Raw genomic sequence first — 27,412 nt, forward strand, 5'->3', positions numbered from 1 at the left:
CCACGGGTCGTCATCATAATCCTTACCACTGCCCAAACGAAATAATTCCAGCATCCTGTTTCACTGTTTAAACCGGGGTTTTGTTTATGGATCTGGCCAACATAAACCTGGATATCTTCAGCATGTCCGTTTCCCAAGTTGCGCAAAGATCTACACCATGTCCTCCGTAATCTGTATTGAGTCTCTCGAAGTCGAACAAACATCAGGATCTCGCATTATTAAATCTCTATCGAATCCCGACTCCGGAGCTTCTGGCAAGTGATCTTACATTGCAAGTGCGGGAAACCCCCATGATCCCCTCATCTAGGCTCGCAGAACGGCTCCACCTTCCCCCTTCCATCCGAGAACCCTTCAAACCATGGACTTCCATCATCAGGAACCACGGTCCAGGCCGCCTTCTCTCCCAGAAAGATGTGCTTTCTAATCTTCGGCGTCCAATCCCTGACACTCGCCACATCGACCGAGCCCATCGTGATGCCCGTGGTCTCCATCTCGTCCATGTACCTCATCGAGATGGGTGACCCACAGCTGGAGCAGAAGCTTCGTTCTGCCACGTCTGAGAGTCTCAGGCTTTTGAGCGTGGACGACGCAGTAAAGGTGAGTCCATCGGTGGGTACGTCGACGAATGGAAGATAGCCTGAGCCAGACAGTTGCTGGCAGGCACCGCAGTAGCAGAGTGTGATGTCGCTGGGCTTCCCAGACGACTCATATCTGACGTTTCCGCACCGGCAGCCTCCTGAGAGCTTCACTGGGGCAGAATGTTCGTCAGTTGCTGGCTTGAATTAGTTGCTGAATGCCACTCGTCAGTATGACTTACGCTTCGTCGCTGCTTTGCTCTCGTGGGGTTGGATCGCGGAGTCGCTTTGTGAAGGCATTGCTACAGTCGTCATGATTTCTTCATCTAAGTTGATGATGCCGTCGAACACCCGAGGGTTTCAGTTTCGGATTTTAACTCGTTCATGATGCCCTCCCCATGATTTATATGCCTGGAATTCGACACAGACGAGGCGGGGTTCCTATGACGATCATATATCGCGTTTGGCGACCATCGCGTTTGTGAGGACTGGATGTTGCTTTCAAACTGACCACTGACACCACGCCCGATCTTTCTCATCGCTTGTCTCTATAAATACCTTTCCTAATATCGGTAAGCAGAGATACCTGTCACCAATCCTTTCTTGCACTTCACTACTCGGGTTATCACGCTGAATGCCTCGACCTTTCACCAAGTCGGCTGATAGCACTAGTACTCTACAAGCACTCCCGCCCAGAAACCGTACCTTTCATGAATCAACTCCCTAGTGTATTCAGCGGCCGTATATGGGTATCAAACCGAACCACCAGCTCTATGTACTAAGGCAATGTCGGACAACCGCAGAGCTGCGATCTTGGCCTCAAAGAGCCACCACGCCTCCTTTTCAACGAAAGATTGTACATGAACAAAAAGCAAGAGGAAGCAGAAAATGCATGTCCGACCAGAAGAGAGCCCTAGCTAATGCCCACCAACCCGGTGCCATGTATCGTGCGCCTATGTACCATGCACCCATGCATCATGCACCGCGCAAACAATGCAACGCTAATAAGCAATAAGGACTCGTGAACCGCCCACTTACCGACCCAAGTACCCCCGTACCCCAATGCCCATCCCTCATGTACAGTATCATAACCGTAGGCAGACACCCTTAGCCATGCCACATAGAAAACGCTCACATGACCACACACTCTCGATCCGGCCGACCCTTCTCTCTACGTCCTCCGCCATTACCACTCCCATTACCATCAGCAGGACCGTATTCCTTACTCTTGCCCCTAAGTCTCCCAGTTCTCTTCTCTTTTCCCTTACTTCGACTCTTAGTCCTCTCCCCACCCACCACATCTTCATTCTCCGTCGTTACATTTTCATCATCCGTCACCGCCGGCGTCGTGGTGTTACTGTTATGATTGCCCGTAGCAGCATCCATCACGGCCAACTTATCCTTACTCCCAATCGCCTTCAACCGACTCAAGGTCAAGCTCAGCCTGCCCTCCCCACTCTGGCTCGGAGGCCTACTCTTGCCCGTGGTGCTCTCATCGACATTCGCTTTCGATGCCCTCCTGCCCCTGGTGCCTAGCCATCCACTCTTCTCTTCAATGGGTGTCACTTCGACGGTTGTACGGCCTGTGCCCGCACCCGTTGTCGGTTTCTCGGCGAATTCGGAATCCAAGGGTATAGCGTCGAGCTCGATGGTAATATTACTCCGCATGTCCGGCTCCGTGGTTTCGCGCGTGGAGGACATGCTGCTCCCAGCAGCTGCCACGCTGTCAGAAGGCGCGAGCGGAAGGGTCGCTGACGACGGTCCAGTTGCCATACCTTCCATTCCTCCGCTTGCAAGGTCAACTTCTGATGTGACCATGTCCAGCGCCGCAGCCGCATTGCCCGAAATCTCCACCTGCTCTTGACCTTCTTTGTCGTCATGCCGAGTTTGACCGTCGCTGCCCTCCGCGTCCAGATCTTCATATCTTGGTGGATCCCCTCTGGACGCCAATTCCTCATCAATGGGCTGGACCTGGAAGAAGAGGAGATACGGCGACTCCTCCTTGAGAGCTTTCGCTATATCCACCGGCCTCACACGTGTGGGCGCCAAGTCGTCAAAAAGGAGCCACTGATCCGGATTCTCCACCTCCTCGGATTGCTGCTGTTGCTGTTGCCGTTGCTCTTGGTGTTCTCCGCACGCCGAACTCCGCGGCCTCGTGCCATGCGAGTGAGGCGCCCTATTCGCCCTCACAAGACTGACATAGTGGCCGCTATCCACGCGATCACCTCGATGGCATAGAGCGCTCTGCAGTACGAGTTTGAAATTCCCGAAAAGGGGTCCGGAATCGTCCATGCGGTCATCGGAGACGAAGTGCGGGAGACCAATCTCCAGCGGAATGTCAATGTAGGTGCCTAGACGTCTCGGTTGCCCGTCCGGAAGCATCAAATAGCGTTTCAGACAGATACCCAGAACAGGCCTCTGGGAGGAGAAATGTGCGGCAACCTGTGCGTCCGACTGCGGGACCTTGTCGGTGTACCAGGGAATCAGGGAGAAGAACTGCCATGCCGGCATGAGGACTTCCTTCCTAAGGGATGCGGCGCGGGGGCGGCCGCCAGAGCCGGCGTCCCACATGTCATGTAGATGTTGCTTCTCGTCAAAGGCTTCCCGGTCACTGGTGGTCCGGACCGTGTCGGTGCGGTACCGCTGGGTGAAGATACTATCTGCGCGACGGCGGCTCAGGAACGGGCGGGCTGGGGAGGGGGCTGATGCTGCGCTTGTGGGATGGAGCGAGACAGGTGTGGAGACAACGGGGGAGCTGGGGCTGGAGAGTTCGATGGTTTCTATGTGGAGGACGGAGCCTTTATCAGGGTATCTGTCGAGAGAGCCGGGGCTGCCGACTGTGTTTTGCCGTTCCAGGTAGCGCTTGACTTCGATGCGATTGTTGAAGTAGGCCTCGAGACATTGTTCCAGTGTGATCATCTTGTCATCTTCTTGTTCGGGAATGGCGACTTCCAATAACCGCTCGTTGACAAACTTATGATCATCCTCCTTGTCTTCCCTCCCAGTGTGGTAGATGTCCATCTTGAGGGTCAAGAGGGGCAAGTCGAGCACTCCGGTGATGAAGGTGAAGGCTTCAGAAGCATCTTGTTGACGGACTTCAGCAGCCTCTTCCCAGCCGCACTTAGCGAGTGCTTCTTGCAGGTGCTTCGTCTGGGGACACCGATAAGTGCACGCTATATTGGGGGAACGGTTCCACTTACTAACTCGACATCGATGAGCCTGCCACTCCTCAGAAGATTGACCCACAGCCGGAGAATGGCTGCGAGCTTCTTCCGGGGCTCGTCGCTAAAGTTATCAAAAAGCATGGCCTCGAAGCTATCCATTCTCGCGAACATGGCGAACAGCAGGGCGTCCAGATAGCATGTGACAGAGCACCTGTTCACTGCGCCAAGCATGGTGACGTTGGGGTCGTACTCTGTGATGACCCCTTCGAAAGCATCGTTCGCCAGCAGTAGCGCATCGTATGCTTCCTCAATATCATTTGGATGTAAGGATAAGGCGTAGTAAGCCTGAGGCTCCCGAAGCGACGTGATGCCGGCTGCGCGAAGGCGTTGGACGAGCGTCTTGATCTTTACGGCATCAGCTACCCGCTGGGAGAGTGCAGACGGGGACGCTAAGCACGAACCTTCTTGTCGTCGTCCTTGTCAATGGATTTGGGGAGCTCCTTGAAGAATATATCGTAGTAATCACCTGCGCTGGGCTGAAGGGCCATGTCGTTAGAAGTCGGATTTGGTAGGCGTTCAGCATGAAACAGAGGGAACTGGGGCCAAGATTGGCGACGTGAGCCTGTCGAGCCGCCTCCGTTGCGGGAGGACAAGATCGAGGGCAGCCGCTTGTACAAGAGGTGAAGGCTATTTGCACGTCGACCTCTCTGGGGGAGGGGTTCTTGCTGCTGAGACTGGGAAGGAGTAGACAACTGAGACGGGCATACTTTGTTGGTTTTGGACGAGCGCTTCTGACGGTACCTGTCGCGACGGCTCAGGAACCGAGAGAGTCCTCCGTTCATAGTACCAGTATCGTGGCCTGAATCGAGCACGAGCAGTGAATGTCGTTGAGGCAGCGCAAGGCGGGGTGCGCTTTAGGCGGGCATGAGAACGGGCAGGCGAGGGGAACGGCTGCGGCACGAGTGTGGAGGATGACGTGAACATGGGACGCAGGTAAGGACGTATTCGCTAGTCTAGGTACTTTGCCGCACAGTGTTTGCTTTGATAGAGGGCCGCGGAGGAGGTGGTGATAGTGAATGACCTGGGGGAGGGGTGGGGTTACCCCTGCAACCTCCTAGCGTCTTGGCGTCTGGTTCCCGTCCCAAATTGTTCTCAGTTTCACCACCATCTATCGGCGTTCACGTTCTCCCAGGTCCATCGCAGGCCACACCCATCATTCAGTCCCCAATGGCTCTACGCGATCTGTCGTTACGGACAGCGTCGCTCTTCGGTCGAAACGCGCGGCCTGCCGTTCATGCGGTGTGTCCGTCTTTCTGCCGCAATGCGTCTTTGGAGGCTGTCGAGCTCGAGACCGCATCCTCTCTGGAAGTTCCTCCACCACCGGTAGAAGCAGCACAGAACTTCGACCCCATCGCGCGGAGCCGAGCACGGAGATTGAGAAAGAAACCTCTTCCCCCAAGCAGGCATGTCTGAGTGGAACCCTTCCGAATCCTGCATCAGCTAACGGTGACAAGATATCAATTCCGACCACCCAAGTATTACCGCGGGCCCCTACATCCTCATCAGCCGCCGCCAGTATCCGACCCAGCATCTCGTCTATTCCAACCTGGACCATTCAGCCTTCCCCGACTCGAGCAGACTTACCAGACCACCATCGCGCCCGATCTGCTTACCCTCACCTACCAGCACTATCCGTACGGCTTCAAACACCCCAAGGTCACTCAGCGGTTACGAGAATGGACGGGCGATTCACCTTACTTCAAGGGGCGTCCGTTGCGCGGTCCTCGTGGTAGCAGCTCTCTGCGACTGCTCACCCCGCCTCGGACCTGGCGCAACGTACCCGAGATCACAAAGGTCGTCGTGCACACAATGGTGCCCGAGGCGCAGGAGAACAGTGCTCACCTGCACGTCGCAGGCATGGTCGTCCAAGCCATGACGAACGTCCGCGCGCAGACACACAAATCGAGGTCCAACGTCGTCAGCTGGGGTCTGCGGAAGGACAAGTACGTGTCTGTCACTGCCGATGTTGAAAGGGAGGATACCTTCCACTTCCTCTCAAAGCTGGTCGATGTCGTCCTGCCCAAAATCAAGGAGTGGAAGGGAGTTTCTGGGACTTCCGGTGACGGCAGCGGCAACATCTCCTTTGGATTGACGCCGGATCAGGTTGCCCTGTTCCCCGAGATTGAGGTCAACTACGATTCGTAGGTTCACCACCTGCCACCAAGCTGACCACTGCTAACAAGGCCCTAGATACCCCCCTAAAATGATCCCCGGTTGCCATATCACTGTCCAGACCTCGGCAACCAACGATAGGGATGCGCTGCTGTTGCTCCAGTCCATTGGCATCCCTTTTTATGGCAAACTCAAAGACTGAGATAAAGGCCGCGTTTCTCTGTACACGTTTTGTATAACATTGGGCGCTGATACCAGATTAGCTGTATGTATTATCCACTAGACACGAGGCTTCGCATTCGGTGCTCCTAAGCTTATGATAATCCCTTGGCATGTGACACTTGGATTGTCACGATCACCTCCTGCAAACTCAACCGTCTTGCTGTTTCCTGTGGACTTTGCGTCTCATGCATGATCAGTACTATTTCCACCTGCCTATCGAAGCCTTAAACTCTTTTTAACCCTGTCTGGTTTCCTCTTCTCTTCCATCATCAATCCGTTTTCTCTGTCGCTTCACTAAGAATTGTATAATGTATCGTCTATCTTGTAGTCGTTGGGGTATTTTCATTAGATGATTAGAGTCACAGACATGAGAGTGGCCTAGCAACCTTTTTGCTTTAGGCTCTCACCGGATCTCTTGACAAAGGATTTTGTTTCAGGGTAAGCTGTGTGTTCTCCATGGAGACGACAGAAAGCGTGCAAGAAAGGTGTTGCAATACCTCAAATTCCGAGGTCAATTGTCTAAAGCATACTTCCAGATCCTGCGATCCCAAACCATCTCCACAACAACACGACGTCTCCGCCCTCTTCGCATCCCATGAGCAAGCTTCACAGCTGCGAACCGTGTCTCAGGAGCTTGATATACGCATCCTTCAGCCCTGAACGGGTATCAGCACGTGTACCTTCCATACGGCAGCGCACTCGACTGGAAAGGACAAAGCGGCGATCAGCAATCAGAGATGGTGACTCACAGATCTACTCTTGTACATCTTATACACGCCCGCCTCGAACTTGCGCATCAGGTTCGCGATCTGGGCATCTCCAGTTGGGAGGACTTGACCAGCGTAGAGGCCTGTGAGGCCGGCTTTGCGGTCGCAGAACTGTGCCGAAGGGTCAGCTGCATAGAGCAAAGAAGAGCGAATACAGAAAGGAAAAAGGAAGAAAAAAAAAAGAGAAAAAAAAAAAAAAAAATAAAGAGAGACGGCGCATACCCAAATCAAATTCGGCAAACCTCCCCAAACCATGGTCCCCTCCCTCTTCCCATCCGGCAAATCCCCCATGGCCAGCAACCCGCCCAACCCCCAATCCTTCACCACCTCCCTAGGCACCCCGCCCATGGCATTATTCATGACATCGTTCTGCAAAACCGCATTCAGCATCTCCCTCGCTCCCTGACCTAAATTCGGCGTAAAGAACTCCTCCACCGTCTCCTTGTTCCTAAAAACCCTCCTATCGCCGTCCTGGTCCGCGCTGAGCAAAGCCCGCAACACCTTGATATACTCCTCGGCACTAGCAAACACGCCCTGCCCGCCCATACAATCCCTTACCTCGGACCCATCCTCCAGCAAATACGGCAACTGCTTCACCCGCTCGTCCTCCTCAATCGCAACCACCTTCCCCGTCTCCTCATCCCTCCTCGCCATCTCCGCCATGCGAGCCTTCAAATCCGGTCGCCGGTGCAGATGAAACGACATATCCCTTATTCCCAACGGCTCCCACAGATTCTCCCGCATGAAGTCCTCCAGCGACTTCCCGCTCACGCGCTCGATGAGGACGCCCACGTAATCGAGGCTGGGACCATACATCCACGACGTGCCCGGCTCAAACACAAGCGGCTTGTTGAAGCGCTCCAGAATCGTGCCGGGCTTGCTCGCCTCTTCGTCCCCTGTAGCGTGGTGTTTCGCCCACGCGACGAGCAGCGGGTGCATGCCATCGTACGCCATTCCCGACGTGTGCGTGAGTAGGTGCCGCAGCGTGATGGGCGTCTTATGCGGTTCCTGCGCTACGGTGCCGTCGTCGTTGAGGGCCGTGAGTACGGGGCGGGACTGGAGTTCGGGGATGTGGGGGTAGACGGGGTCGTCGAGGCGGAGCTGGCCGCGTTCGACGAGTTGCATGGCGCAGATGGAGGTCATGAGTTTGGTGCATGAGGCGATCCACATTGTCGTGGAGAGCTGCAGGGGAGGGCGCGGTTGGCGCATGGAGAGGGTGCCGAGGGCTTTGGCGTAGGTGAAGGAGCCTGGTGGTGTTAGTGGTTGTGTATGTGAGTTCGAACGTTTCCTTTTTACGTTTTGTATGGGAAGGGGTTGAGCGGGGAGAGAGAGGGAGAGTTGTATATACCATCGCGATTTGTAGCATGCAGAACACACCCAGGGATGATTTCGTCCCTGATGGCTTGCTCGATTTCCCGCTCAAAGGTGGCAGCCATTTCTTCAAATTCCTTCAGACCAGTCCTTCTATTACAGGCTGTATATTTTCGAATCTTCCCGCCGACAAGAAGAAAAAAGTGCTTGCTAGACGCGTTTATAGCAATTCGTTCGTGAACTAGACTGGAGAGAACCAACGGGCAAACTGGAAGAGACGCGAAAAATCTCTCTCCCTCTCTAGTAAGCGATAGGAAAATTGACGAGCTAGAGCAGCAGCAGCAGAAGTAGGAGTAATACCGCGATAGTAAGACAGCAGAGAATCCTCCAACAAGGCGTCCCTTCTTATATCCATATCCTCAACACCACCCTTGTATACATCCATCTCACTCCGCTGCAGACTCGACCTATCCGATGCAACAACGTGCACGCTGCCTCGGCTATGCCCATGGTGCTCTGGAAAGGAAAAATGGGGCTGCTAGTTCAGCTGCTACAGCCTACGTACGTAGTGGCTTGCTGAAACCATTGTTTGAGAAATGCGACTAACGCGATTGATGCGATGACACCAACCACAAGCGCGCATACGGACGAATTGCGCAGATGGGATAAAGAGTAGACCAATGATGTATGATTGCCGTGCCTGTATCTGCAGTTGGAGGTTTGAGGCGGTGGAGGTAAGCACTATAAAAGCATTTGTTGTCCATGTGGATTGCCAATGGTCACGCATGCAAGGCACCCTAAACTACAAGGGGTGACGGCAATCTCACCATCTTACTTGTAGTTCTCACCATTGTAGTCATACAGGCATACTCGTTTCCTGTTTACAGGTATAAAGTGCGAGGTTGTCTAGGTCCCATTTCGCATCACCAATGAAGGCATTTTCCCTTTTTCAATTATCCCCACCACCTGGTGCATTCGCGTAAGCAAGATTTGCCTGCCGGGTATGAGTCGGTCTCACGACGCCGAAAGCTGAAAGTGTATGGTCAGGAAAATGGTCTGTCCCTATACCTCCGGAATAAGCTGCCCTCAAGGAGCTCCACCTCTTAAGAGAGTCCAGATTCAGGCCCGTATACGTGCATCTTCAGCTTTCTCTTAATCTTCCCGACTTTCCATTCTGAGAGCCATCCAGTGCCTCCGGCCATTCGTATAAGCGCTCATGAAGGCATCAAGGCTTCATGGATGCGCGGAACCTGTGTAGACCCGAGCTAAGAAGCAGCCACTGTGGTGGATTAAGACGTCGAAAAGTCAGAACGCGTCCAAATCGGCGTGAGCATAGCGGCTTCCACTGAGAGGGTGGAGTGGAGAATCGTCGCTGGTGTCGCGCCGTTAACGCGAGGATCATAGCCTCAATCAACGCTGCAAGCGAACGTCTGGCGACACTACGACCCGATGGCATAGACTTATGAGTCCGAACTCGTCAGAAAAGACGGACTCCCACAAGAAATAACAAGCTACCCGCTTGCTTTGGAAACTCATACATTCAAAGAGTCGATATCCAGCGAGCTCAGGTATCAAACGGTGCATAAAGATCCGTGTCCGCAGGAAGAGCGATACCCATCTGATCATTGAAACTCACAGGATCGCCCCAGAAGCCCTGTTGGAGTCAGCAATGAACTAGAAATCTATAATCTCACATTCTTACCCAGTCGAAAGCAGGCGCTTCTTGGTTTTGTTGCGGGATGTCTGCAAGTATGTTGCCGAGATTGATATCGTCCCAATTGAACTGCATACCCATAGGCTGGAAGGCGTCTGGTTGGGATACTGCTGGTGTTTGTTGTACATCATATGCGTTGGAGGCTTGTTGGAATGAGGGATACATCGAAGTGGAATTAGGGTAGTCGGAGTATTGAGTCTGGACTGTGGGTTGATGCACGGCTGGCGCGGGAGCACTACTGTACGTTACTGGGGCCGCAGACGTCTGGACGGACGCGAGAGTAGGCTGAGAGACAAGTTGTTCCCCTACAACTTTGTCAATCATGCTCTTGACAACGCCCCAGGCTTTAGAGGTGTTGTCTTCTTTCAAGATCCGCGAAAGGCGCAGAGCTCGGAGGGCGCGCTGGCGGTCCGGAGGCTCAAATGTTGGATTCTGGAGCTCGGAGACTACGTGCATGATGGCTTGCTACGATGAGAGTAAGTATCTAGTCTGCGTTGGGAGATGTCACTCCACTTACGAAGGCCGCATGACCACCGATTTGCCAGTGGAAACGCGCAACGCTAGGGTCGACACTTGCGCCGTTCAGCGTTTCAACAACACTAACGCTGTTTTCGAATATCCTGCAGGAGATTAGGATGTTGACAGAATAGGGGATGATGCAGGAGCGGGATACGACTTACGACCTGCGGACATCGTTCGAAAACACAATGTCCCGATAAGCGCGGGGCATCCTCAACCAAAACAGTAGGTAACACCGCCATTCAAGCAGGTTAGCGAGTCCAATGCAGAGTCTATGGAGAGGAATCTGGGGATTGCAGAACCGCAGGAACTTTTGCTCGTTGTTCCGATGCAACTCCTCCACCATGATCTTGATTCCTTGGTAGATGTTTTGCAGCTCTTGCACGAGGTCTGGGCATGAGGTTTGACGAAGGCCGCTCTCTAGTATCCGCCGCTCTAATCTGTAGGTGCTCTGTATGATTCGTCGTAAAGCTCGTATTCCGTAGAAGCGGACAAGCTGGGTCGTCATATTCGTGAATCTCTCTTCATCATAGGGAGCCGAGTCGGCAGGAGCCCCTTCTACGAGCTCGTCATCTTCCACGTTCCGCGGTAACATTGTGGTGAAGTCGTCGTCGCGGATCGACGGTTCTTGGCCTTTGAACTCGGCTGAACGGTACTCCAGATGGCAGATTTGGCACCAGAGGCGCCGTCGTAGCTCCGTGGTGACAGCATCCATCGAGCCCGATTGGAAAAGAGACGGATCGCGATGGAGGCCTTGATTCAAAGCAATCCGAATCGCAACACCCATCAGAGCCCACGCCTTTCCTATCAATGGTTAGAGGCTATTTGGAACCAGAGTAGTATTGCTTACCCATATCCTCCTCCTTCGTCAGACATGTGAGCCACAATATCAAACCTTGGAGGACCTCTAGACTTGAAGTGGTAAGGTAGTTTTCACGTGCCAAACTTATTTCAATTCCCAACTCGTAGCGTGTGAGGAGATCTTCTTTGCTCTCGGAGAACTTCTCCTCGCACACCGCAGGAGGCAGAGAATTCACTGCAGAGAAGAAGATGGCGAAAGCAATAGGTCGAGTCTCCTGTACGTAAAGCGGAAATCTGCGGACCAATGACGGAGTATGGGTGATCCTGGTTATGGGATCCACGTTGGCAAAGTAAATTTGAAGGAGTTCGTCACGGTGATGTTGAGCCTGGGGTAGTAGCTGTTGCAGATCGACACCAACCTTGGAGCGTCCGAGGGAGAGTAAGTGCACCAGATTGTTGCGAGTGGGTCCGTTTCGGTCCTCATCTGGGTTCTTTTCGCCTAGCAAGGCCTTGATGTCTTGTATCTAGTTTTCCCTCAGCGATCAGACAGAATTCGAGTGGAGTCAAGGGAGAGAAGTGGCTTGGAAGGTATAGTTGAATGGTTGGGCTTGAGGGAAGGCGATTATAAAGGAATTTAAGGGTAGCAGAATCTGAGCAAGGAGCAAAGGAGGAGAAGAGGCGCGAGAAGTAGGTTACCTCGTCAGCCAGAAGGGCATAGTGTAATGACGATACAAACTGTGATTTGCCCTCATCGAGCAACAGGGTCCCATTATGAGTATCTGACGAGATGCCAGCGCCATGTGAGCTCTGACTATTCGACGAAGGGGAGAAGGTGTGCTCGGAATCATGTTCAACGGACCCAACGCTTTGTTGTTGTTGCTGCTGCTGCTGCTGCTTCTTCGCCAGAACATTTCCCGTGACGGCCTGGTGCAGCAATGCCTCCAGTCGGTCCAACCTGGCCTGGACGTCTGAAGCTCTTGCACCCTTCCCATTAGTGGAGATGACGGGCTTAGCGACCCGTCCGGGGTTTGCCGGAACGGTTCCTGGATCCGAAGCATACGTGCAGGTGTGATTTCCACGAGCGCAAGCCCCACAGACTGGATGGGCGTGGTCGCATTTCACTTTTCTCCGCCGGCAAGTCAGACATGAGAAGATGGCTCGTTGTCGCCCCCCAGGAGGGTGTGGCTTTCCCGGAGTGCTCGAGCTGGGCGATTGCGATGCCGCATTCGAAGTATTGCCCGTTTCCATGTTGCACACAGTTGGATATGTATTTGGCCGTCCATAAGTCTCCGGGTTGGAATTTTTTGGGAAATGTTGTCGAGAAGAGGTTTATCAGAGAGCAACTGAAGTTGGTCTTTGTCAGCATGACGAATCGGGTTAGCGTCTGGAAGGTCCGACTCTCAACATCAACCCGTCCTCCTCGTGGAGTTCAGCTAGATATAGCTCGACATGACACGCGATGATTGCGTCCCCACCGCCCATCCACGTGTACGTTTGTGTAGAAGTTGGGATTGACATAGACAAGCAAGATGGGAGGAAGGGGGGTACTCGAATGCACTCGTGTGTGGCGACTGACCGATTCTCAGGGTTGCTACTCCCTCATAGCTACCAGGACTTGACTGGCGCAACATTGAATGGATGAGAAGAACTTTTCAAGAGCTTGAGCATAAAAGCAGTGTAAAGACCCATAATCAGATGCATTGTCCAATCCTATGGAGAGTTAATCCTTCTCTAAGTGATGTTCGAACCTCAGTAATTGTCCTCACAGGTCAGAGTCGTAAAAGTCTAGCCTCAGGACACCACATTCCATCATTCTGACCACCGTCAATTGATTTCCCTAAAAATTGACCCATTCCAAGTCCTCGCCACCGCCTCCGCGACAAGACCATGAATGGCCTTCAAAAATCAGCACTTTCCAATACTACTCCGCAAAGGCAAAATGATAGAACTTACTGTCCCAGGATGGTAATCGTTGAACCACAAGCAAGTCTTCCCATCCGAGTTGAAGCAGGTGGCATCCTTACTGCCATACTTCGCCGGATCGGCAATTGCTGCATCGAACGGCGCCTGCGTATCGACGACCACTATCTTGACTCCTTGGTGCGAGGAGGCGAACGCATTCGCATGATCGACAAGGAGCTGATTGAACTTTGCAATCACAGTGGCCTCCAGCTCCCTCGATTCCTCAGGTTGAGCGAGCATCATCGGGGACTTGTTAATCGCTTCCCCGTTCATCAGTATCTCATATACATCGAGCCACGACATAGATCCACTTACGAGGCACATTCAGGAAGGCAAAATTCCTCGCCCCCGCCTGATACAACACCTCGACCTCCTCAAAATAATCCTGCATGATTTTCCCATGGAGCTCTGTCACGTTCTCCAGCCAAAACGAGTTCCCTACATCGTTGACGCCCATCCAAATCGCGAAGAGCGAGTTTTCGGCGTTCCAGGGCGCATAACTCGGCTTCGGGGCAATGCTATCACTGAACTGCTTCACCTGATCAATCAAGCTCTTCACCGTAGGCTGATATGGCTTCACGAGCGAGGCATTCACGGTGGCGCCCCCGTAGGCGAAGTTGTAGGAGAGGAGAGTCGAGGCGGAGTAGTCTTCTAGGAGGTAGCCGATCCAGTTGGGGCCGCCGGAAGTGGTCCATCCTGGGTAGGGAGGATTCCCTATGGGGTTAGCGGCGGAGGGTTTGGCGGCGCTGACGTTGAAGCCAGTCTGGGAGTAGGAGTCGCCGAAGGTGATGAGGTAGTCTGCGGCTTGGGCGAGGTTGGTGCCGGCGAGGAGTGCGGCGGCGACAGCGATAGGACGGAATCGGTGCGAGATACTCATTCTGATTTCTTGCTGATGAGAAGGAAAAGGGGTTCAATTGTTGAAGAGATAGTGTAGCGTTCTATGCCCATCTACTGGATTGGTCGACTCGAATCCTACAGTTCTCACAACGGTAGACAGACGGAGGAAAGGGCCTGGAAAGGCAAATGGACTAGCTGCAGGGTCAAGCGCTCACAGGCAGGCAACGTGCCGTTGAGAGGGGGTTTGATTGTAGCGCCATGTTTCCCTCCTGCCACAAGCAGGATATATAGCTATCTGTTCATATCCGTCGTATACACTATAGTTGCTAGCCTTCATGCCCAACCAGTCAGAGTACACTACGTCCTAAAGCGAAGATGCTTCTTGCGGAAATGGTTTGCTCCACGGAGACCTCGCTCCTGAGACAATCCGGTAATAGCCAGGGACAGTTGTAGCGAGGATCCAAATAATTCTTCCGATCGGCGAGCGATTAATTAACAGGTGGGCTCGCTTCGCTTGGCCTTTCAGTCGATATAATCCGGCGCCCTGGACATGGAACGTCTCAAACGGAGTACCAAATGTGGAAAATAGCGTGACCGGGAAGTATAACGCACATAGATGTACTTGGTCGAGCTGGAAGGTGGCAGGAAAGGAAATGTGAGTGAAGGATGGGTACGGAGTACAGACCTTTAGGAAGAGTGAACATTTCACTAAAAATATACGGGAAACGGATGACCACCGGGGCAATGAAGACTTAGCCTTGCTAATTCAAATTGTATCCATCGTCTCGTCAAACAACTGTCAAACCACCGCCAAAAAACCGATCCCGAAAGGGGAAGACATCTATCTGCAATTGCAAAACTGGGTGAACTTCCCCAGCCTGATAGATACATATTGCTGGCGGATATTCTCCATGCTAGCAGCACCTGCCAATAATGTTCAAGCGCAGCTCCCTTCTTCGCCATGTTGTAGGCATTAAGTGGGTAGGCTAGTCCGTTAAAAGTAGAACCTGCTAAACTTAAGGTTAGTCTAAAACCAGGCAAATCTACAAACGTAGCTCTTCCATGTCCTCCAAGTTCTAGCAATCCTACTTGACTGCTTAAGTATACACAGATTATAGATGTTTGGAATAAAAATTGAGAGATCTAGGTATTATATTTCTATATTTCTTAAGCTATGAATACTTGTTAAGAAGGCTCTCGACAACCCGAACGTTTTCCCTCCAAAACTCCTCTTTCTCATCCCTGGGCAAGTCGTTCGGCCTCCAATCAGGTTTCAAGAACAGGCCGAACCGAAACCACTCTAGGAAAGCTTGTATCGAATTGCTCCGTTTCCACTGCTTCCACTCTGGAATAGCCCTCCAGAACGCAAAGCGGAGCTTTTCAGCGCGATCGTACTCCAGCCCAAACCCATTGGGAGCCGGCCTGCGGAAAAGCATCTCGATAATGCGGTGGAGAGAGGCATAGGGTGCACTCGCTGCGAATTCCCAGTCAATAACCGCTTGTATATCGGTGCGTGCGTGGCTAGACACAATAATGTTGTGGAGGCCCATGTCGGCGTGCATAGCGACGATGGGGTTGTCCTCCACAGTAGCGGAGTCTTAGCATGTGGTGTTCGACGAAATACCGGATACGGTCTAGAAACCGCTCCTTGTATTCTTCGATGCCTTGCTGCTTTCGAGGTTGACGAGTGAGGACCTGATGTACGCTCGTAGATAGTCGCGTACGGATGAAAATGGGCCACCGAGACCATGATGGCGATCAGGCCCAATCTTAAGGACAACTTGACCATCACTTTCAGTAGCGATGAGCTCACCGATTAGGTGAGGCTCTGGGAGTTGAATCCGTCAGCAAACTTGAAATGCAAGGGCCATTTTTCGTACAAAGATGAGCCTTTCTTCGTGTGATAAGCGTGGATAGACAGTGGATGCCATAACGCCTGGTATCAGCCGATTTATCTCCCTACCGATACCTGTAGCCTTTTGCCGTTCCATCTCTCCTGGTATTGGGTACACGGGGTGCACAGGTAAGGTGTGAGGGTCGATCGTTCTTGAAACCAAAATCATAAGCGCATCCATAGACGCAACACAGCCATGATGGCGTAGCTGGACTACATAAGCGATATCCGGACTCTCTCGGACAGTAACTTTATATGAGATGCTCAGCTCGCCGTCAGTGAATCTTGTTGACGAGGCTACACTTTGGCCAGTTGCCGCAAGAATGGCTTCCTCAAGTTCCGATTCCGAGAGCACGAGAGGTTCAGGAGATGATATTTCTCTTGATCGCCTGTTGGTTTTGATCATGTATCGAGCAATGGGCATAGTTGGTCCATCAATGTCCTCTAACGCTGCCGACCAAGCCAATTGCACCCGAGAAGACGTGGGCTAACAGTGCCGACACGGCTTCGTCTTGCGTCATGAGTTTAGACAAGATTAAAGAAGGACATACATTTCATTGGAAAAACATAAGAAACCAAAATATTATTGCGTTTAAGACTAATAAGCTGGTCGGCCCCCTTGCTGCCGGATATTCTCCAACCCAACAGCATCCGCCAATGACGTTCACCAACACCTCACTCTCCTCTCACCCAGCCCACCACCCCGCCGCCTGAATGGCCCGCCCAAGCGCCCCCAAATGCACGCCACGCATGCGCATCTCTTGCGGAGGGACAGGATGACGGACGCTGGGCATCCCGGGCGTTCACAGACAGAGCCACAGCCTGCTCCCATCTAATTGTCTAGCTTGTCGATGGAGTAGATACTGGTGGTTGCTCATTCTGAACCAAAATCAAACAAACATGTCGTGAAGGACATGATAGCAAACGCTCCCGGTATGTACCACCACCACGACCAGCCACCCAGATAGATAAACAAATGTGGACCGGCACTAACCGCCATTCCCAGACGTGCGCGACTCCACCGCCAACGCGCTGAAGCTCTCGTGCCCCTCCGCCGAACTCGTCGCCGCCGACTCCATGCCTTCGTCCTCCTCCCAGCACACGCCCACCAATCCCTTCGTCGACGCCGAAAACGTCGAATGGTCGGACGAGGAGGAACTGCTCCCCAAGAGCCGGAGGAGGAAACCCCAGTACGTGCCGCCGAGGCGGGAGATCGATACGAGCAGGTTGGGCGTAGCGGATAGCAGGGCATCGTGGACGCAATCGTCTTCCGGGTCCGAGTCGCCCTCCGCGCAGAACGGTCGGGGTGTGTCGTCGCCCGTGATACCGCCCAAATCGCCGTCGAGGCTGGGAAGCAGCCATGAGGATCTCGTGCAGCGGTTCTACCAGGTGACGAGGGAGCGGGATGCGCTGAGAAAGGAGCTGCAGAGGAAGAGCATGGGGCCGCACGGTATACCTGCGAGAGCTTCGGTGGTGTACAAGTCCGAGGAGAAGGCCTTGATCGAGGGGCTTCTGGCTTTACGGCACGAGATTCGTGTGTGGAGCGAGGAATACTTTGGCGGACAGCTGTCGAAGCGGAGCAAGCGGCCGCATCTGCATTCTGCGAGGGAGCTGTTTGCAGGGTTGACGAGCAACTACAGCACCTACCTCAAACATCACCAAGACAGACCGCTGTTGATGCAAGCCTACTTGTGGAGTAAACTGCAACAACGCGTCTTCAGCACCATCCACAAAGGCTGCGGGTACGTCTGGGCTGGGAAACTGGGTGACAAGCATCTGCGCCCTCTCAACGACACCCTCCGAAAAGGTGCGCCGCTACTCCATTCCCCTGACTATACTTTCATCTAAGCATATACAGCCGTGAAAAACGAGGACCAAGCTGCAGAATACCACCAATGGCGCGCCCTGACCGTCAACCTCCTCGTGCCCCAAGTCGACGGCAAGTGGCGCCCCACCTTTGACGCCACGCCCGTCCTCAAACGCATATCGCGCTTCTGCTCGAGGCTGCGGCGGCGGCTGCGGCCCTGGGCGACGCGCAGCCTGAGTTTGGGCAAGGAGCAGTTGCGGACGATTGTCTCTGCGGCGGTGGCGCTGGATCTCAAGATGAAGAGTCAGCGCGCGGATTACAGGTTCGTTACGTTTACGGGCGGGAGGGAGGGGCAGTTCTATGGGTACGGCTTTTACGATTCGGAGATGGAGGACGTGGATGTGGAGGAGGTTGATGAGGGACCGGGGCCAAAGGGAAGGAGGGTGGAGCTCTCGCTGGCACCGGCGCTGGAGAGATGCGGGAATGCGAACGGGCATATCTTCGAGCAGAGTTTCATTCTGGTCAAGGCGGATGTGAGCTGTAGACGGTTGGGGAGGGAGAGGGAGAAGGTGGGGCGGAAGCGGAGGGTTGGAAGGGGACCTGGGGAGAGGTTTAGGAGTTGGGTGGGGGGAATGAGTGAGAGGAGGTAATCGTAATGTTGGATGATGTGCGCGCATCTACTTCACAATCTGCATCAATGCTGGTTGGTGCTCTCCAAGGCCGGGCTCTATTTGCAATGGATTTATATCAAGTTTTCCAATTGGAAAATCCATCTTGCCAAGCCATCTTCACAGACCTCATCCATACATCCATACAGTAGCTCCCTCATCCCAACACCACACACATAATTCCTCTGTCCACGTCTCTTACCTCTCGAACGCCGAAAATACCACCAACCAAGGACAGCGATTACAACAATGTCTCCCTGAAAAACCCGACTCGCATAAAACATCCCCTCCCCGAAACCGACTCCGAAAGCGCAACCGACCGACCCTCCCTCGCTCCCTCACACAAGCAATTCGCACCCCCGAGTCCCCAAAGCTTTCACCAGCAAACCTCGACCAAACCACCAAAACCACATAAACTCCCTCCACCACCATCAACATGGCGCAACCCCCATCAACCTACCACCACCACCAACCCCCGTCATCTGCCTCCACCTCGACCGACCCTCACCCAGACCCCACATCCACCCTCGTCTCCCTCTCGGCCCTCGACTTCCTCCTCATAGAACTCGTGCCCATGGCGTATAGAATAGCATTCGACCTCGCAGCGCGGGAAGAGGCGTGGCTAATGAACAATGGGAGCTCGTCGACGTCCGCGGCCGCGATATCGAAGGGCAGGGAGGATGATGTTGATGGAGGAGGAGGGAGAGGCGCAAGAGCAGGAGGTGGTGGAGGAGGAGGAGCAAGTAGTCTATCCGGCGCCGGGGAAAGAACCGCAGGCCCCGCGACGACGACGGTGATGGACGAGGAAGAAGCGCGGGAAGCCGTATTCCACCGCCTCGAGAGCCTGGGGTACAGAGTCGGCTTGGGCATCGTCGAGCGGTACGTCACGTCACTCCATGCTTTCCATTCTCCTCTCCTCTCCTCTCATAAACACACTCCAAAGAAACCCACTACTGACAATAACTTTTTTTTAACTACAGCGTATCCCGCAACACACCGCGCCCCACAACCCCACTCGACACGATCAAGTTCCTCTGCAAGGACCTCTGGACCCTCTTATTCCGCAAACAAATCGACAACCTCAAGACGAACCACCGCGGCATCTACGTCCTCACCGACCACTCGTTCAAGCCCCTCAGTCGCATGAGCTTCGATACGCGGAGACCGCCTCCTGTTGCTGCTTCTGCTTCCGCTGCCGCTCAGGCACAACTCCCGGCGCCGAATGCAGCAACATCAACGACAACAGCAACACCAGACCCAGCCTCATCCACAACCGGTCTAGGAGCCCTCGGCCTCGGCGCCGGCGCCGGTGGCGCAGTCGTCCCAGTCCCTTCAGGCTTCGTCGGACCCCAGGGCCTCGCGCAGGTGCAGCCCTTCCTCTATTTCCCCGCCGGCCTGATACGCGGGTGCCTGGCGAGCTTGGGCATCCAGGCGAGCGTCACGGCAGAGTGCACGGGGCTGCCCGGGGCGACGTTTCAAATCCGGACTGTGGGCGCAAAGGCATAGTAGGATGCGCGGGGGGGATCAAATAGGAAGGGATGAGCATGGTGGGTTTTGGTTTTCAGCGGCATTTGGGCGGTGTATTTTATTGTTTTTGGGTGGGTGGAATGGTGCCGTCATGTATATACAGAGTTTGGCATCCAGCGGGTTACTACTATCTTGTTCCGGACCATGGGAGAGCTTTATAGACATCATCTACAAGCCGATGTAGACATCGACAAGGTAGACCTTGGAATGGAAGATGCATCACACACATCACTGACACACTCTTAGAAAAAACAGCAACTGCAGTCGTATGGTGTCAATCGCAAGAGTATATTTCTGGCTGTCATCGAGCCACAAACTCCATCACCCATCATTTCCGCCGTGCTTTTCAAAATATATGCATTGTAACTGGTGTCATTGACTCATGCCGTATCATCATCACGTCGTTTACAGCCTAGCTGCGCATGTGTATAAGCATTCTTCCGCGAGGGGATCCCAGTGACAAGGTCAATCAAAGGGCAATCCAAGGATGGCGACCTACTTCTGAGGCGGGTTGTGGACAAAGTCGATGCCCTTCTGGATGTTGCCCTGGAGGTCCTTGTAGGCGACCTCGAGGAGCTTCTTCTCCTGTTCGTTGGCCTTGCTGACGACGTCAATGGCCTTCTCGGCGCCCGAGGGCTGTGAGAACGTTAGCACATGTAGCGGTTGAGGGGATTAGGGGATACGTACGCCGAGCTCAATGGGGACGGAGAAGAAGTCGTTGCCGGTGGCCTTTGCGATGGTGTCACCGCCGGAGACGCCGGGGAGGTAGACGTAGCTGGGCTCGACGATGCCCTTCTCGCCGCTGGCGGCCTTGAGGACCTTCTCCGCGAAGCTGTATGCTGTTAGACATTGCTGAACTGGGAGATAAGGAGGACATGACAAACCGGAAACCGGCGTAGGCCATGGAGAGGGTGGCAGAGCCTGCACCATCCTTGGCCTTGACGACCTCGTCGCCGCCGAACTGAACACCTGGAGCTTGTTAGATATCGCTTGAAGCTGCCAGTGATGCAGTATACTTACGGTTGACAAGAGCATCGTACTTGTCAGCAGGGATGTTCACAGCTGGCTGAGCCTGGCTGAACAGTGGGACAATGGTTTGTCCAGAGTGGCCGCCAATGACGGGAATGGTGAGCTTCGAGGGGGTGCGCTCCCCGGTGATGCCAGCAACGAAGGTCTCGGCACGGACTACGTCGAGGGTGGTGACACCGAAGAGCTTCTTGGGGTCAAACACGCCAGCACGCTTGAGCACCTCGGCGGCAATCGGGACCGTCGAGTTGACGGGGTTGGAGATGATGAGGACGAAGGCCTTGGGGCAGTGCTGGGCAATACCCTCGATCAGACCCTTGACGATGCCGGCGTTGATCTTGAAGAGGTCGTCACGGGTCATGCCGGGCTTGCCTGGAAGGAGTCAGTGGTGTTGCTTTTCAAGCTTGTCTCAGAGAAGGCACGAACGGGGAATGCCAGCGGGAATGACGACAATGTCAGCTCCCGTGAATGCCTTCTTGAGGCCCTCGCCGTTCTCGGGGAGGTATCCAGTCACGGTCTGAATGCCATTGTCAGTTCTGCTGCTTCGACGGTGCCAGTGTCATGTATTCGGCATACAGCGGGGGTGGAGATGTGAGAGAGATCGGCGGCGACGCCGGGGGTGTTGACGACATCATAGAGGGCGAGCTCGTCGACAAGCGGGCAAGCCTTGAGGAGGAGAGACAAGGGCTGGGAAGGGAATCAGTATGGAGCTTGCTTTTTGATGCTCAGGAGCAACCGACCTGGCCAATGCCTCCGGAAGCGCCTGCAACAACTGCCTTGACCATGTTGGATAGCTAGGTGGTGGTGGATGGAGTAGAAGTGACGGGTATCTGCAATTGAATGAGTTGGGAGCTGAGCAGTAAAGAGGAATGAGTTCTCACAGTGTTGATGGTGTAGATGGCGAAAGACTTGATGTGTCAGAAGGGAAAAGCCGTGCGGGTTGGACGTGGGATATAGACAGCCACCTCTTTGGTAGCGCCGTAGGAGCTTATTACTGGGCGCGACCGCGGGGATCGGAGGTGGGGGGGAAGCACGAGGAGAGGTCCGAGCTCGAACCACCGGCGGGGTGGCTTACACAGTTACTGTACGTGATGCACATGCACTACCTACTCTGTAAGGGAACGGGGCTGACAATGTCGAACTCCCTAGAACCTCCCCTTCACCCTTCCCCTGGTAGAACAGAATCCGGTCCCTCTCATGCTTCCCCGCGGTTTGCTACAAGTAGAAAGCAGAAACCACTCTGCTCTTCTCGTATTTTCAGATATCTGACGTGCCCACCTCCGAGCAGCCTCGGTGCACCGTAGACTATACCCACCTGCCCGGCCCTTCGGGAGAGACCGGACAACCGTCTATTCCGTAACAGCGAGGCCGGGAAGTCTTTGGGAAGTACAGAGGTAGTGGTAGTTGATACTAGATCCATTCATTTGCTGTGGCAGAACTCCATCCGCGGCCGAGCCATGGCATGAACCCGTGGGAGCACACTGATAATCAACATTGATGAGAATACACATCCGTAAACACCAGGCCGATGGTCCGAAAGCCTCCGTCTGTAGCTCCCACCCAAGAGAACGCCAACCGGCCTATAAAGAATTCGCCATTCCCCGTGCTACTCCTCCGATTCTTCTTCATTGAGAAAAGTTCTCCAACTGATCAACACACCGCGCCATCGCCAAGTGGAGTTGCTTCAGAAACCTGGGAACGGACCTGATGTTCAGTTAACGTCAAGGCGTTCCTCCAGAGGTTCAGACAACGCTGGGCATCATCTACGAATCAAGCTGCAGATAGACGAAGGGTCAAAAGGAGATTGTGCGGGAGAAGAGTCAGAGCTCAATTAGGGGCCATAATCTTCTCTCTCACCTTCCGCATCAGCATCGCCTTCAGCATCATGCGGTCGGTACTGGTTGGGGTCCGGGCCGCCCGTAGGATCGGGTCCTCGCTGGCCGACGGGATACATGGGCTGTGAAGTGTCAGGGAAAAATGCGTCAACGTTGAGGGTCAGAAACCTACCTGCTGCTGCGGAATTTGCCCGTATGCCGAGTACACCGTCGGGTCAAATATCTGCTGCCCATAAACATTGGCATCACTCTGTCCAGGGGGCCCATAGAGCCCTGGTTGGCGGAAATCGTCCTGCTGGCCGAGATGTGCGCCCATGTAGTCGGGATGACCCATCTGGTGCTGGGGCACGCCGCCGGGAATGGCGCCCGTGACAGCGGCAGCAGACGATTGTACGGCATTGCTCTGAGCGCCCCGGCTCTTGTGTGGATGCGCGTCCTCGCGCGGGACAATGTCGATGAGGAAGTCGAACATATCGGATTTGGCTAGGGCGTTCGCAATGTCGGAGCGCTGAAGGGTCCTTCGCTTGTTTTCCTCGGCGTGAATCCATGCGCGCATCGTCAGTTCGGTGATGAAGATGTCGCAACCCTTGGCGAAGAGAATGGGAGCTTCGGCAGAGATCATCTTGACTTCCGGGTCTGCCTTCATGACCTTCTTGATCCGTGCCAGAGGCAGCTGGTGAAGCTTGTAGTCGTGATCATCCTGCTCTAGCCGCACGATCTGGTGCTGCCAGTATGTGTTCAGAATATCGCGATACTGTCCCGCCAATCCTTGATTCACCTGGCACCTTGTCAGCGAGTCTGTCTCGATGCGCCCGAGATGATATCATACGTTCTGCCACGGGCCCGTGAAGGTCTGGGGGTCGGGCGCATGTCCTTGGGCGGCGATCTACAGAATGGTTAGACTCTACGCTCGAGGTGGAGTGCGATTTCGCGAGTTCTCGGGTGGGATGGCAACTTACAGCGGCCGCAGCACCTGTCGCGCGCTGTTAGCTAGGATGTCAATGGGAGACGGGTCGGACATGGAAAGTGAGAACCACACTACATACCGTAGTGTCCGCCATTGGAAGTATCGTAAAGCGGGTTGCCGTCCATGCCATCGTAGCGGCGTGGTGGAGGAGGCTGCTGTTGACGGAGCTTCTGGCCTTGGAGGCTGTTTGGATCCATGACTGACGTCGTCGCTCAGAGGTTGCGCGACGTGCGCAAGGGTGGCGATTGCTGGGGCAGCTCCAGGCGAATGAGCTGGGGCGGTCCAATGAGTGGTGTCGAGGTGGTTGCGGGTTAACTATTGGTGGTGATGATGTGGGAGCGCGAGGTGGGTGTTGGAATGGACGGATGAGGATAGATCAGATCTGGCGTGGAGGCGAAGGCGGTGAATCCCGATTGTGCCTGCCAGCTGGAAAGGTCCGAAGACAGCGAGGCTGGAGGAAGCATCAGCGAAGAGGGCAACGCAGGCATGGCTAGAAACGCTGCAGGAGATTCTGCTACGGGATCTTGAAGGTTGCTTTTACTTTACCTTGTTCTGAGTGAACCGACGATGCGCACTGGAGTCTGGACGGACAATAATGTGCCAATCGGAATGGCGGATCCTCAGGCAAGCTATCTCCCTACGGCGAGCGCACCACAGTGAGGCCAAGTAGCTTTGCCCCAGCACAAAAATAGTCGGTCTGATATGAACGAATGGTGGAATGTCATGCAAGATGCGGAATCACAACAGCATTTAATAATTCACAGTCCCTAACAACAACTACCTCGCGCCGCGCAGAATCCCGCCCCCCACGGCGTCACACAGAGGCTCCTGATATAGTCTGGACAGCACAGCGCCTCTCATTAACTACTTTCTTTCGTATGCCTGCGACACCCCATTCCCGATGCCAGCACGACGGAGGTCGCGGTTGAAGAACAGGTGGAGCGTGCAGGGCGCTGATCGGGCCGCCATACTGTCCAGCCAGCAAGTGATGAGCTGTTCACTGACACGCCTTTCTAGAATCATAATCATAGCGTCTTCCTTGCAGCGGGAGCAAGGTAGCAATACATGAGAACCGCGGAGAGAACGCAGGACGAAGAGAGAGAACCATGATTGTGCGAACATCCAAGGTTGAGATTGATGAAATGGATGGATGGATAGATGGATGGATGGCCCCTGTTCGAAACACCCCACGCTATACCCTTTCTGAATGGATGGTCCGTGCTCAATCATCCTCGTTCCATTTCTTTTCCAGGCCCAAAATTTCCTCCCACCTGCACCTTACTTGTACACCTCACCACCTCATCCTGGGCCAGCGTCATCATGGCACTGCCAGCACAGCATCACCTGCCGGGAGATGAAACTGATGACGACTTGTCGGATGCGCAGATCCAGCAGCTGCTGGACGAGGCCGAGAGGAGCCTTCGTGCGAGACAGGAGCAGCTGAGGATCGAGACGTCCTTCCGACTTCCCAAGCTCAACCCAGGTGCCATTGCAGAGACGTCCCTCAAGACGAAGGGATCAATTACGCGTGTCGATCCCTCGAAGCTCATTCCCCAGCAGCAGCGGGTGCTAGCCGAGGGAGTCAAGAAGATCGAGGACCCCATCCAGGTGAAGAAGCAGAAACTCGAGGTATGTGACTTTCTTCCCTCCTTCCTCTGGAATGATGACAACTTTCCCATCTTTTTCTCCTGAAGCAGACTCGGACCCCGTTTTGGGTGTCTTCCTGCACCATTGAGGGTCTTTTATTAGTTCATAGTTACACTGACTTCCGCACTATAAAACTGTTTCCGCTCCATCTTTGGGTCTTCAAGATGCTGACTTCGGTATAGGAGAAGAAGGCGACTGCTGGAGCCGACTGGTTCAACCTCCCCAAGACGGACCTCACCCCAGAGTTGCGAAGAGACCTGCAGCTTCTCAAGATGCGCAACGTCTTAGACCCTCATCGCCACTTCAAGAAGATGGATTCAAAGTCCGATGTACCGGCATTCTCACAAGTTGGTACCATCATCGAAGGCCCCACCGAGTACTATAACGCTCGCATCAACAACAAAGACCGCAAGAAGACCTTTGTGGAGGAGGTGTTGGCTCAGGAGGCGCAGACTGGACGCTTCCAGAAGAAGTCGCTCGAAATCCAAAAAGCCAAGAGCAGTGGAAAGAAGGGTTTCTATAAGGCGCTACAGGCGAAGCGGAAGGGCCGCGTGGGGAAACGCTGATAAAAAGCTATGCGCAGGTATTGTGCTACCCCACCGACACTGGTGTCTCCGTGTTCTGCAGCAGTCCGTATTCGCCCAAGCCATGCTGCTGGCTGTCGGATGCAGCCTTGTATGCAGCAATGCCTGTCCTCTGTTCCTCACAACTCTACCCGCAGTTGTTTGCCTGGAACTAGAGCTCAGCATAGTCGCAGAGGATCTGCTTGACAAGGGCCTGCATGTCCTTTGCGGCTTCTCTACCGGCTTCCAGGACCTCCTCGTGGTTCGCCTTCCCCTTGCTCAGGAATGCGGTCAACTCATCCTTGCTCATGGCTTGGACGGCTTCATCGTCGCCCCGTGGGCCGGCTTCCAACACGGCGCAATTTGTCACCAGACTAAATGCCAGTACACGCATTCCTGAATGCCTCGCTACCACGATTTCCGGTACCGTGGACATTCCCACTACGTCTGCTCCAAAGGAACGCAGCATTCGGCATTCCGCCCGGGTTTCGTAGCTACACTAGATTAGCTCTCAGAATCGTCGATAGCCGAGAGGCATGCGTACGTTGGCCCGGCTAGGAAGGCATAGACGCCCTCGTGTAGACGTCGCTTCTGTTTATGCAGCCCCAATTTCCTCCATGCCTGGTGAGTCAGTTTCCGCAGCTCGAGATCGTAGGCATCAGACAGCGGCGGAAAGCGAACGCCAAACTCTTCAATGTTGGGGCCCCGCAGTGGGTGCATCCCAACGAAGCCGGGCAAGTTGAGGTGCTACATACGCGTCAGGGTGTTTTGACCCAAGGTCTGGCGATGCAACGTACATCGTTCAAACACATGATATCTCCGACAGCATACTGCTGGTTGAGACCACCCGCTGCATTGGTCACTGGATTCGTTAGAACATACACCAGTCAACCCGCAAGATTCTCGTCGTACCAAGCATGGTTTCTACACCGAGAACTTTGCAAACTCGAGTCGCGAAAGTAACAAGGTCCATTGAATGGCCTTCATAGAAGCTAGAAACATCAATACACAACGTCCATATCCATACTCGAAGCGATCTGAAACTGACTGTGCTCGTCCCACAAGAAGTACGACAGGAAGCTTCTTAGGTCCCACAAGCCCAAACACGAATTTTCCCGCATGACCCACGACTGTAGAAAGCCACACAGACATCAGCAACCACATCTTCTCTTCGCGGATCTTCTGTAATTCCCCCGCTCTTTGCTCCATACTCACCGGTGCTCCGCGGCATGTTGGGCACGTTCTCATACGGAAGCGCGACCTTGGGCTCATCTTCGATGGTGTCTGCGAGCCCACCCAACCCGGAGCCGCAAACGATGGCCACTCTTGGGTTTTGTAACACGTCGGGGAGTTGGGAGCGCAGGTAGATGACCGTCTCGGTGGCCCGCTCGTACGTCCTGGGGTGTGCTATCACGTCCATTATGAATAAAGAGT

The 27,412-nt window shown here is 54.1% G+C and overlaps 15 protein-coding genes across 15 annotated transcripts; 4 read left to right on the forward strand and 11 right to left on the reverse strand.

Moving 5' to 3' along the window:
• Positions 1–299: 299 nt before the first annotated feature.
• On the reverse strand, positions 300–737 carry EI97DRAFT_382658 (uncharacterized protein; the record flags this gene model as incomplete). The annotated part of the gene is made up of 1 exon (XM_033795866.1): positions 300–737. A coding segment is annotated over one exon (438 nt), but the record flags the coding sequence as incomplete, so codon positions are not given.
• Positions 738–1,648: 911 nt separating this feature from the next.
• On the reverse strand, positions 1,649–4,158 carry EI97DRAFT_143526 (cysteine proteinase). Its single transcript, XM_033793220.1, has 2 exons — positions 3,776–4,158; positions 1,649–3,725 (listed from the first exon to the last, which is right to left on the reverse strand). The coding sequence occupies exons 1-2, from the start codon at positions 3,968–3,970 to the stop codon at positions 1,707–1,709; spliced, it is 2,214 nt and encodes a 737-aa protein (XP_033651318.1). The 5' UTR covers positions 3,971–4,158; the 3' UTR covers positions 1,649–1,706.
• A 756-nt stretch (positions 4,159–4,914) lies between these two features.
• Positions 4,915–6,351, forward strand: EI97DRAFT_143590 (50S ribosomal protein L5). The gene is made up of 3 exons (XM_033793221.1): positions 4,915–5,202; positions 5,254–5,940; positions 5,990–6,351. The coding sequence occupies exons 1-3, from the start codon at positions 4,967–4,969 to the stop codon at positions 6,111–6,113; spliced, it is 1,047 nt and encodes a 348-aa protein (XP_033651319.1). The 5' UTR covers positions 4,915–4,966; the 3' UTR covers positions 6,114–6,351.
• Positions 6,300–8,434, reverse strand: EI97DRAFT_435702 (beta-lactamase/transpeptidase-like protein). The gene is made up of 4 exons (XM_033798924.1): positions 8,249–8,434; positions 7,123–8,147; positions 6,883–7,011; positions 6,300–6,789 (listed from the first exon to the last, which is right to left on the reverse strand). Exons 1-4 carry the CDS (start codon positions 8,334–8,336, stop codon positions 6,784–6,786), a joined length of 1,248 nt encoding a protein of 415 aa, XP_033651320.1. The 5' UTR covers positions 8,337–8,434; the 3' UTR covers positions 6,300–6,783.
• Positions 8,435–9,775: 1,341 nt separating this feature from the next.
• EI97DRAFT_444596 (uncharacterized protein) lies at positions 9,776–12,493 on the reverse strand (the record flags this gene model as incomplete). Its single annotated transcript, XM_033799910.1, has 6 exons — positions 9,776–9,865; positions 9,914–10,390; positions 10,443–10,545; positions 10,606–11,248; positions 11,295–11,754; positions 11,942–12,493. The coding sequence occupies 6 exons, from the start codon at positions 12,491–12,493 to the stop codon at positions 9,776–9,778; spliced, it is 2,325 nt and encodes a 774-aa protein (XP_033651321.1).
• Positions 12,494–12,687: 194 nt separating this feature from the next.
• On the reverse strand, positions 12,688–14,084 carry EI97DRAFT_469276 (carbohydrate esterase family 16 protein; the record flags this gene model as incomplete). Its single annotated transcript, XM_033801706.1, has 3 exons — positions 12,688–13,141; positions 13,199–13,467; positions 13,523–14,084. The coding sequence occupies 3 exons, from the start codon at positions 14,082–14,084 to the stop codon at positions 13,070–13,072; spliced, it is 903 nt and encodes a 300-aa protein (XP_033651322.1). The 3' UTR covers positions 12,688–13,069.
• A 1,132-nt stretch (positions 14,085–15,216) lies between these two features.
• Positions 15,217–16,459, reverse strand: EI97DRAFT_495741 (uncharacterized protein; the record flags this gene model as incomplete). The annotated part of the gene is made up of 5 exons (XM_033802448.1): positions 15,217–15,641; positions 15,676–15,715; positions 15,769–15,870; positions 15,964–16,380; positions 16,421–16,459. 5 exons carry the CDS (start codon positions 16,457–16,459, stop codon positions 15,217–15,219), a joined length of 1,023 nt encoding a protein of 340 aa, XP_033651323.1.
• A 175-nt stretch (positions 16,460–16,634) lies between these two features.
• Positions 16,635–18,469, forward strand: EI97DRAFT_435707 (uncharacterized protein). Its single transcript, XM_033798925.1, has 3 exons — positions 16,635–16,871; positions 16,945–17,745; positions 17,797–18,469. The coding sequence occupies exons 1-3, from the start codon at positions 16,853–16,855 to the stop codon at positions 18,393–18,395; spliced, it is 1,419 nt and encodes a 472-aa protein (XP_033651324.1). The 5' UTR covers positions 16,635–16,852; the 3' UTR covers positions 18,396–18,469.
• On the forward strand, positions 18,460–20,172 carry EI97DRAFT_435708 (transport protein particle component). The gene is made up of 2 exons (XM_033798926.1): positions 18,460–19,292; positions 19,394–20,172. Exons 1-2 carry the CDS (start codon positions 18,850–18,852, stop codon positions 19,917–19,919), a joined length of 969 nt encoding a protein of 322 aa, XP_033651325.1. The 5' UTR covers positions 18,460–18,849; the 3' UTR covers positions 19,920–20,172.
• Positions 20,173–20,212: 40 nt separating this feature from the next.
• EI97DRAFT_435709 (malate dehydrogenase) lies at positions 20,213–21,796 on the reverse strand. Its single transcript, XM_033798927.1, has 8 exons — positions 21,707–21,796; positions 21,543–21,653; positions 21,393–21,483; positions 20,961–21,338; positions 20,825–20,909; positions 20,628–20,772; positions 20,440–20,576; positions 20,213–20,356 (listed from the first exon to the last, which is right to left on the reverse strand). The coding sequence occupies exons 1-8, from the start codon at positions 21,749–21,751 to the stop codon at positions 20,353–20,355; spliced, it is 996 nt and encodes a 331-aa protein (XP_033651326.1). The 5' UTR covers positions 21,752–21,796; the 3' UTR covers positions 20,213–20,352.
• Positions 21,797–22,347: 551 nt separating this feature from the next.
• EI97DRAFT_403470 (histone-fold-containing protein) lies at positions 22,348–24,334 on the reverse strand. The gene is given in 5 exon segments (XM_033796505.1): positions 22,348–22,923; positions 22,974–23,579; positions 23,631–23,687; positions 23,705–23,738; positions 23,844–24,334. The coding sequence occupies 5 exon segments, from the start codon at positions 23,963–23,965 to the stop codon at positions 22,798–22,800; spliced, it is 945 nt and encodes a 314-aa protein (XP_033651327.1). The 5' UTR covers positions 23,966–24,334; the 3' UTR covers positions 22,348–22,797.
• On the reverse strand, positions 23,854–24,334 carry EI97DRAFT_435711 (uncharacterized protein; the record flags this gene model as incomplete). The annotated part of the gene is made up of 1 exon (XM_033798928.1): positions 23,854–24,334. A coding segment is annotated over exon 1 (173 nt), but the record flags the coding sequence as incomplete, so codon positions are not given.
• Positions 24,335–24,539: 205 nt separating this feature from the next.
• On the reverse strand, positions 24,540–25,023 carry EI97DRAFT_435712 (uncharacterized protein). Its single transcript, XM_033798929.1, has one exon. It carries the CDS (start codon positions 24,888–24,890, stop codon positions 24,633–24,635), a length of 258 nt encoding a protein of 85 aa, XP_033651329.1. The 5' UTR covers positions 24,891–25,023; the 3' UTR covers positions 24,540–24,632.
• A 16-nt stretch (positions 25,024–25,039) lies between these two features.
• Positions 25,040–26,472, forward strand: EI97DRAFT_435713 (Fcf2-domain-containing protein). The gene is made up of 2 exons (XM_033798930.1): positions 25,040–25,397; positions 25,598–26,472. The coding sequence occupies exons 1-2, from the start codon at positions 25,089–25,091 to the stop codon at positions 25,979–25,981; spliced, it is 693 nt and encodes a 230-aa protein (XP_033651330.1). The 5' UTR covers positions 25,040–25,088; the 3' UTR covers positions 25,982–26,472.
• Positions 26,151–27,398, reverse strand: EI97DRAFT_460728 (uncharacterized protein; the record flags this gene model as incomplete). Its single annotated transcript, XM_033801134.1, has 6 exons — positions 26,151–26,472; positions 26,523–26,725; positions 26,776–26,840; positions 26,891–26,970; positions 27,027–27,108; positions 27,194–27,398. 6 exons carry the CDS (start codon positions 27,396–27,398, stop codon positions 26,151–26,153), a joined length of 957 nt encoding a protein of 318 aa, XP_033651331.1.
• Between the last annotated feature and the right edge of the window lie 14 nt (positions 27,399–27,412).

The sequence above is a fragment of the Westerdykella ornata genome (genome assembly GCF_010094085.1).
Source record: "Westerdykella ornata strain CBS 379.55 unplaced genomic scaffold EI97scaffold_24, whole genome shotgun sequence".
In the NCBI taxonomy this organism is placed as follows: domain Eukaryota; kingdom Fungi; phylum Ascomycota; class Dothideomycetes; order Pleosporales; family Sporormiaceae; genus Westerdykella; species Westerdykella ornata.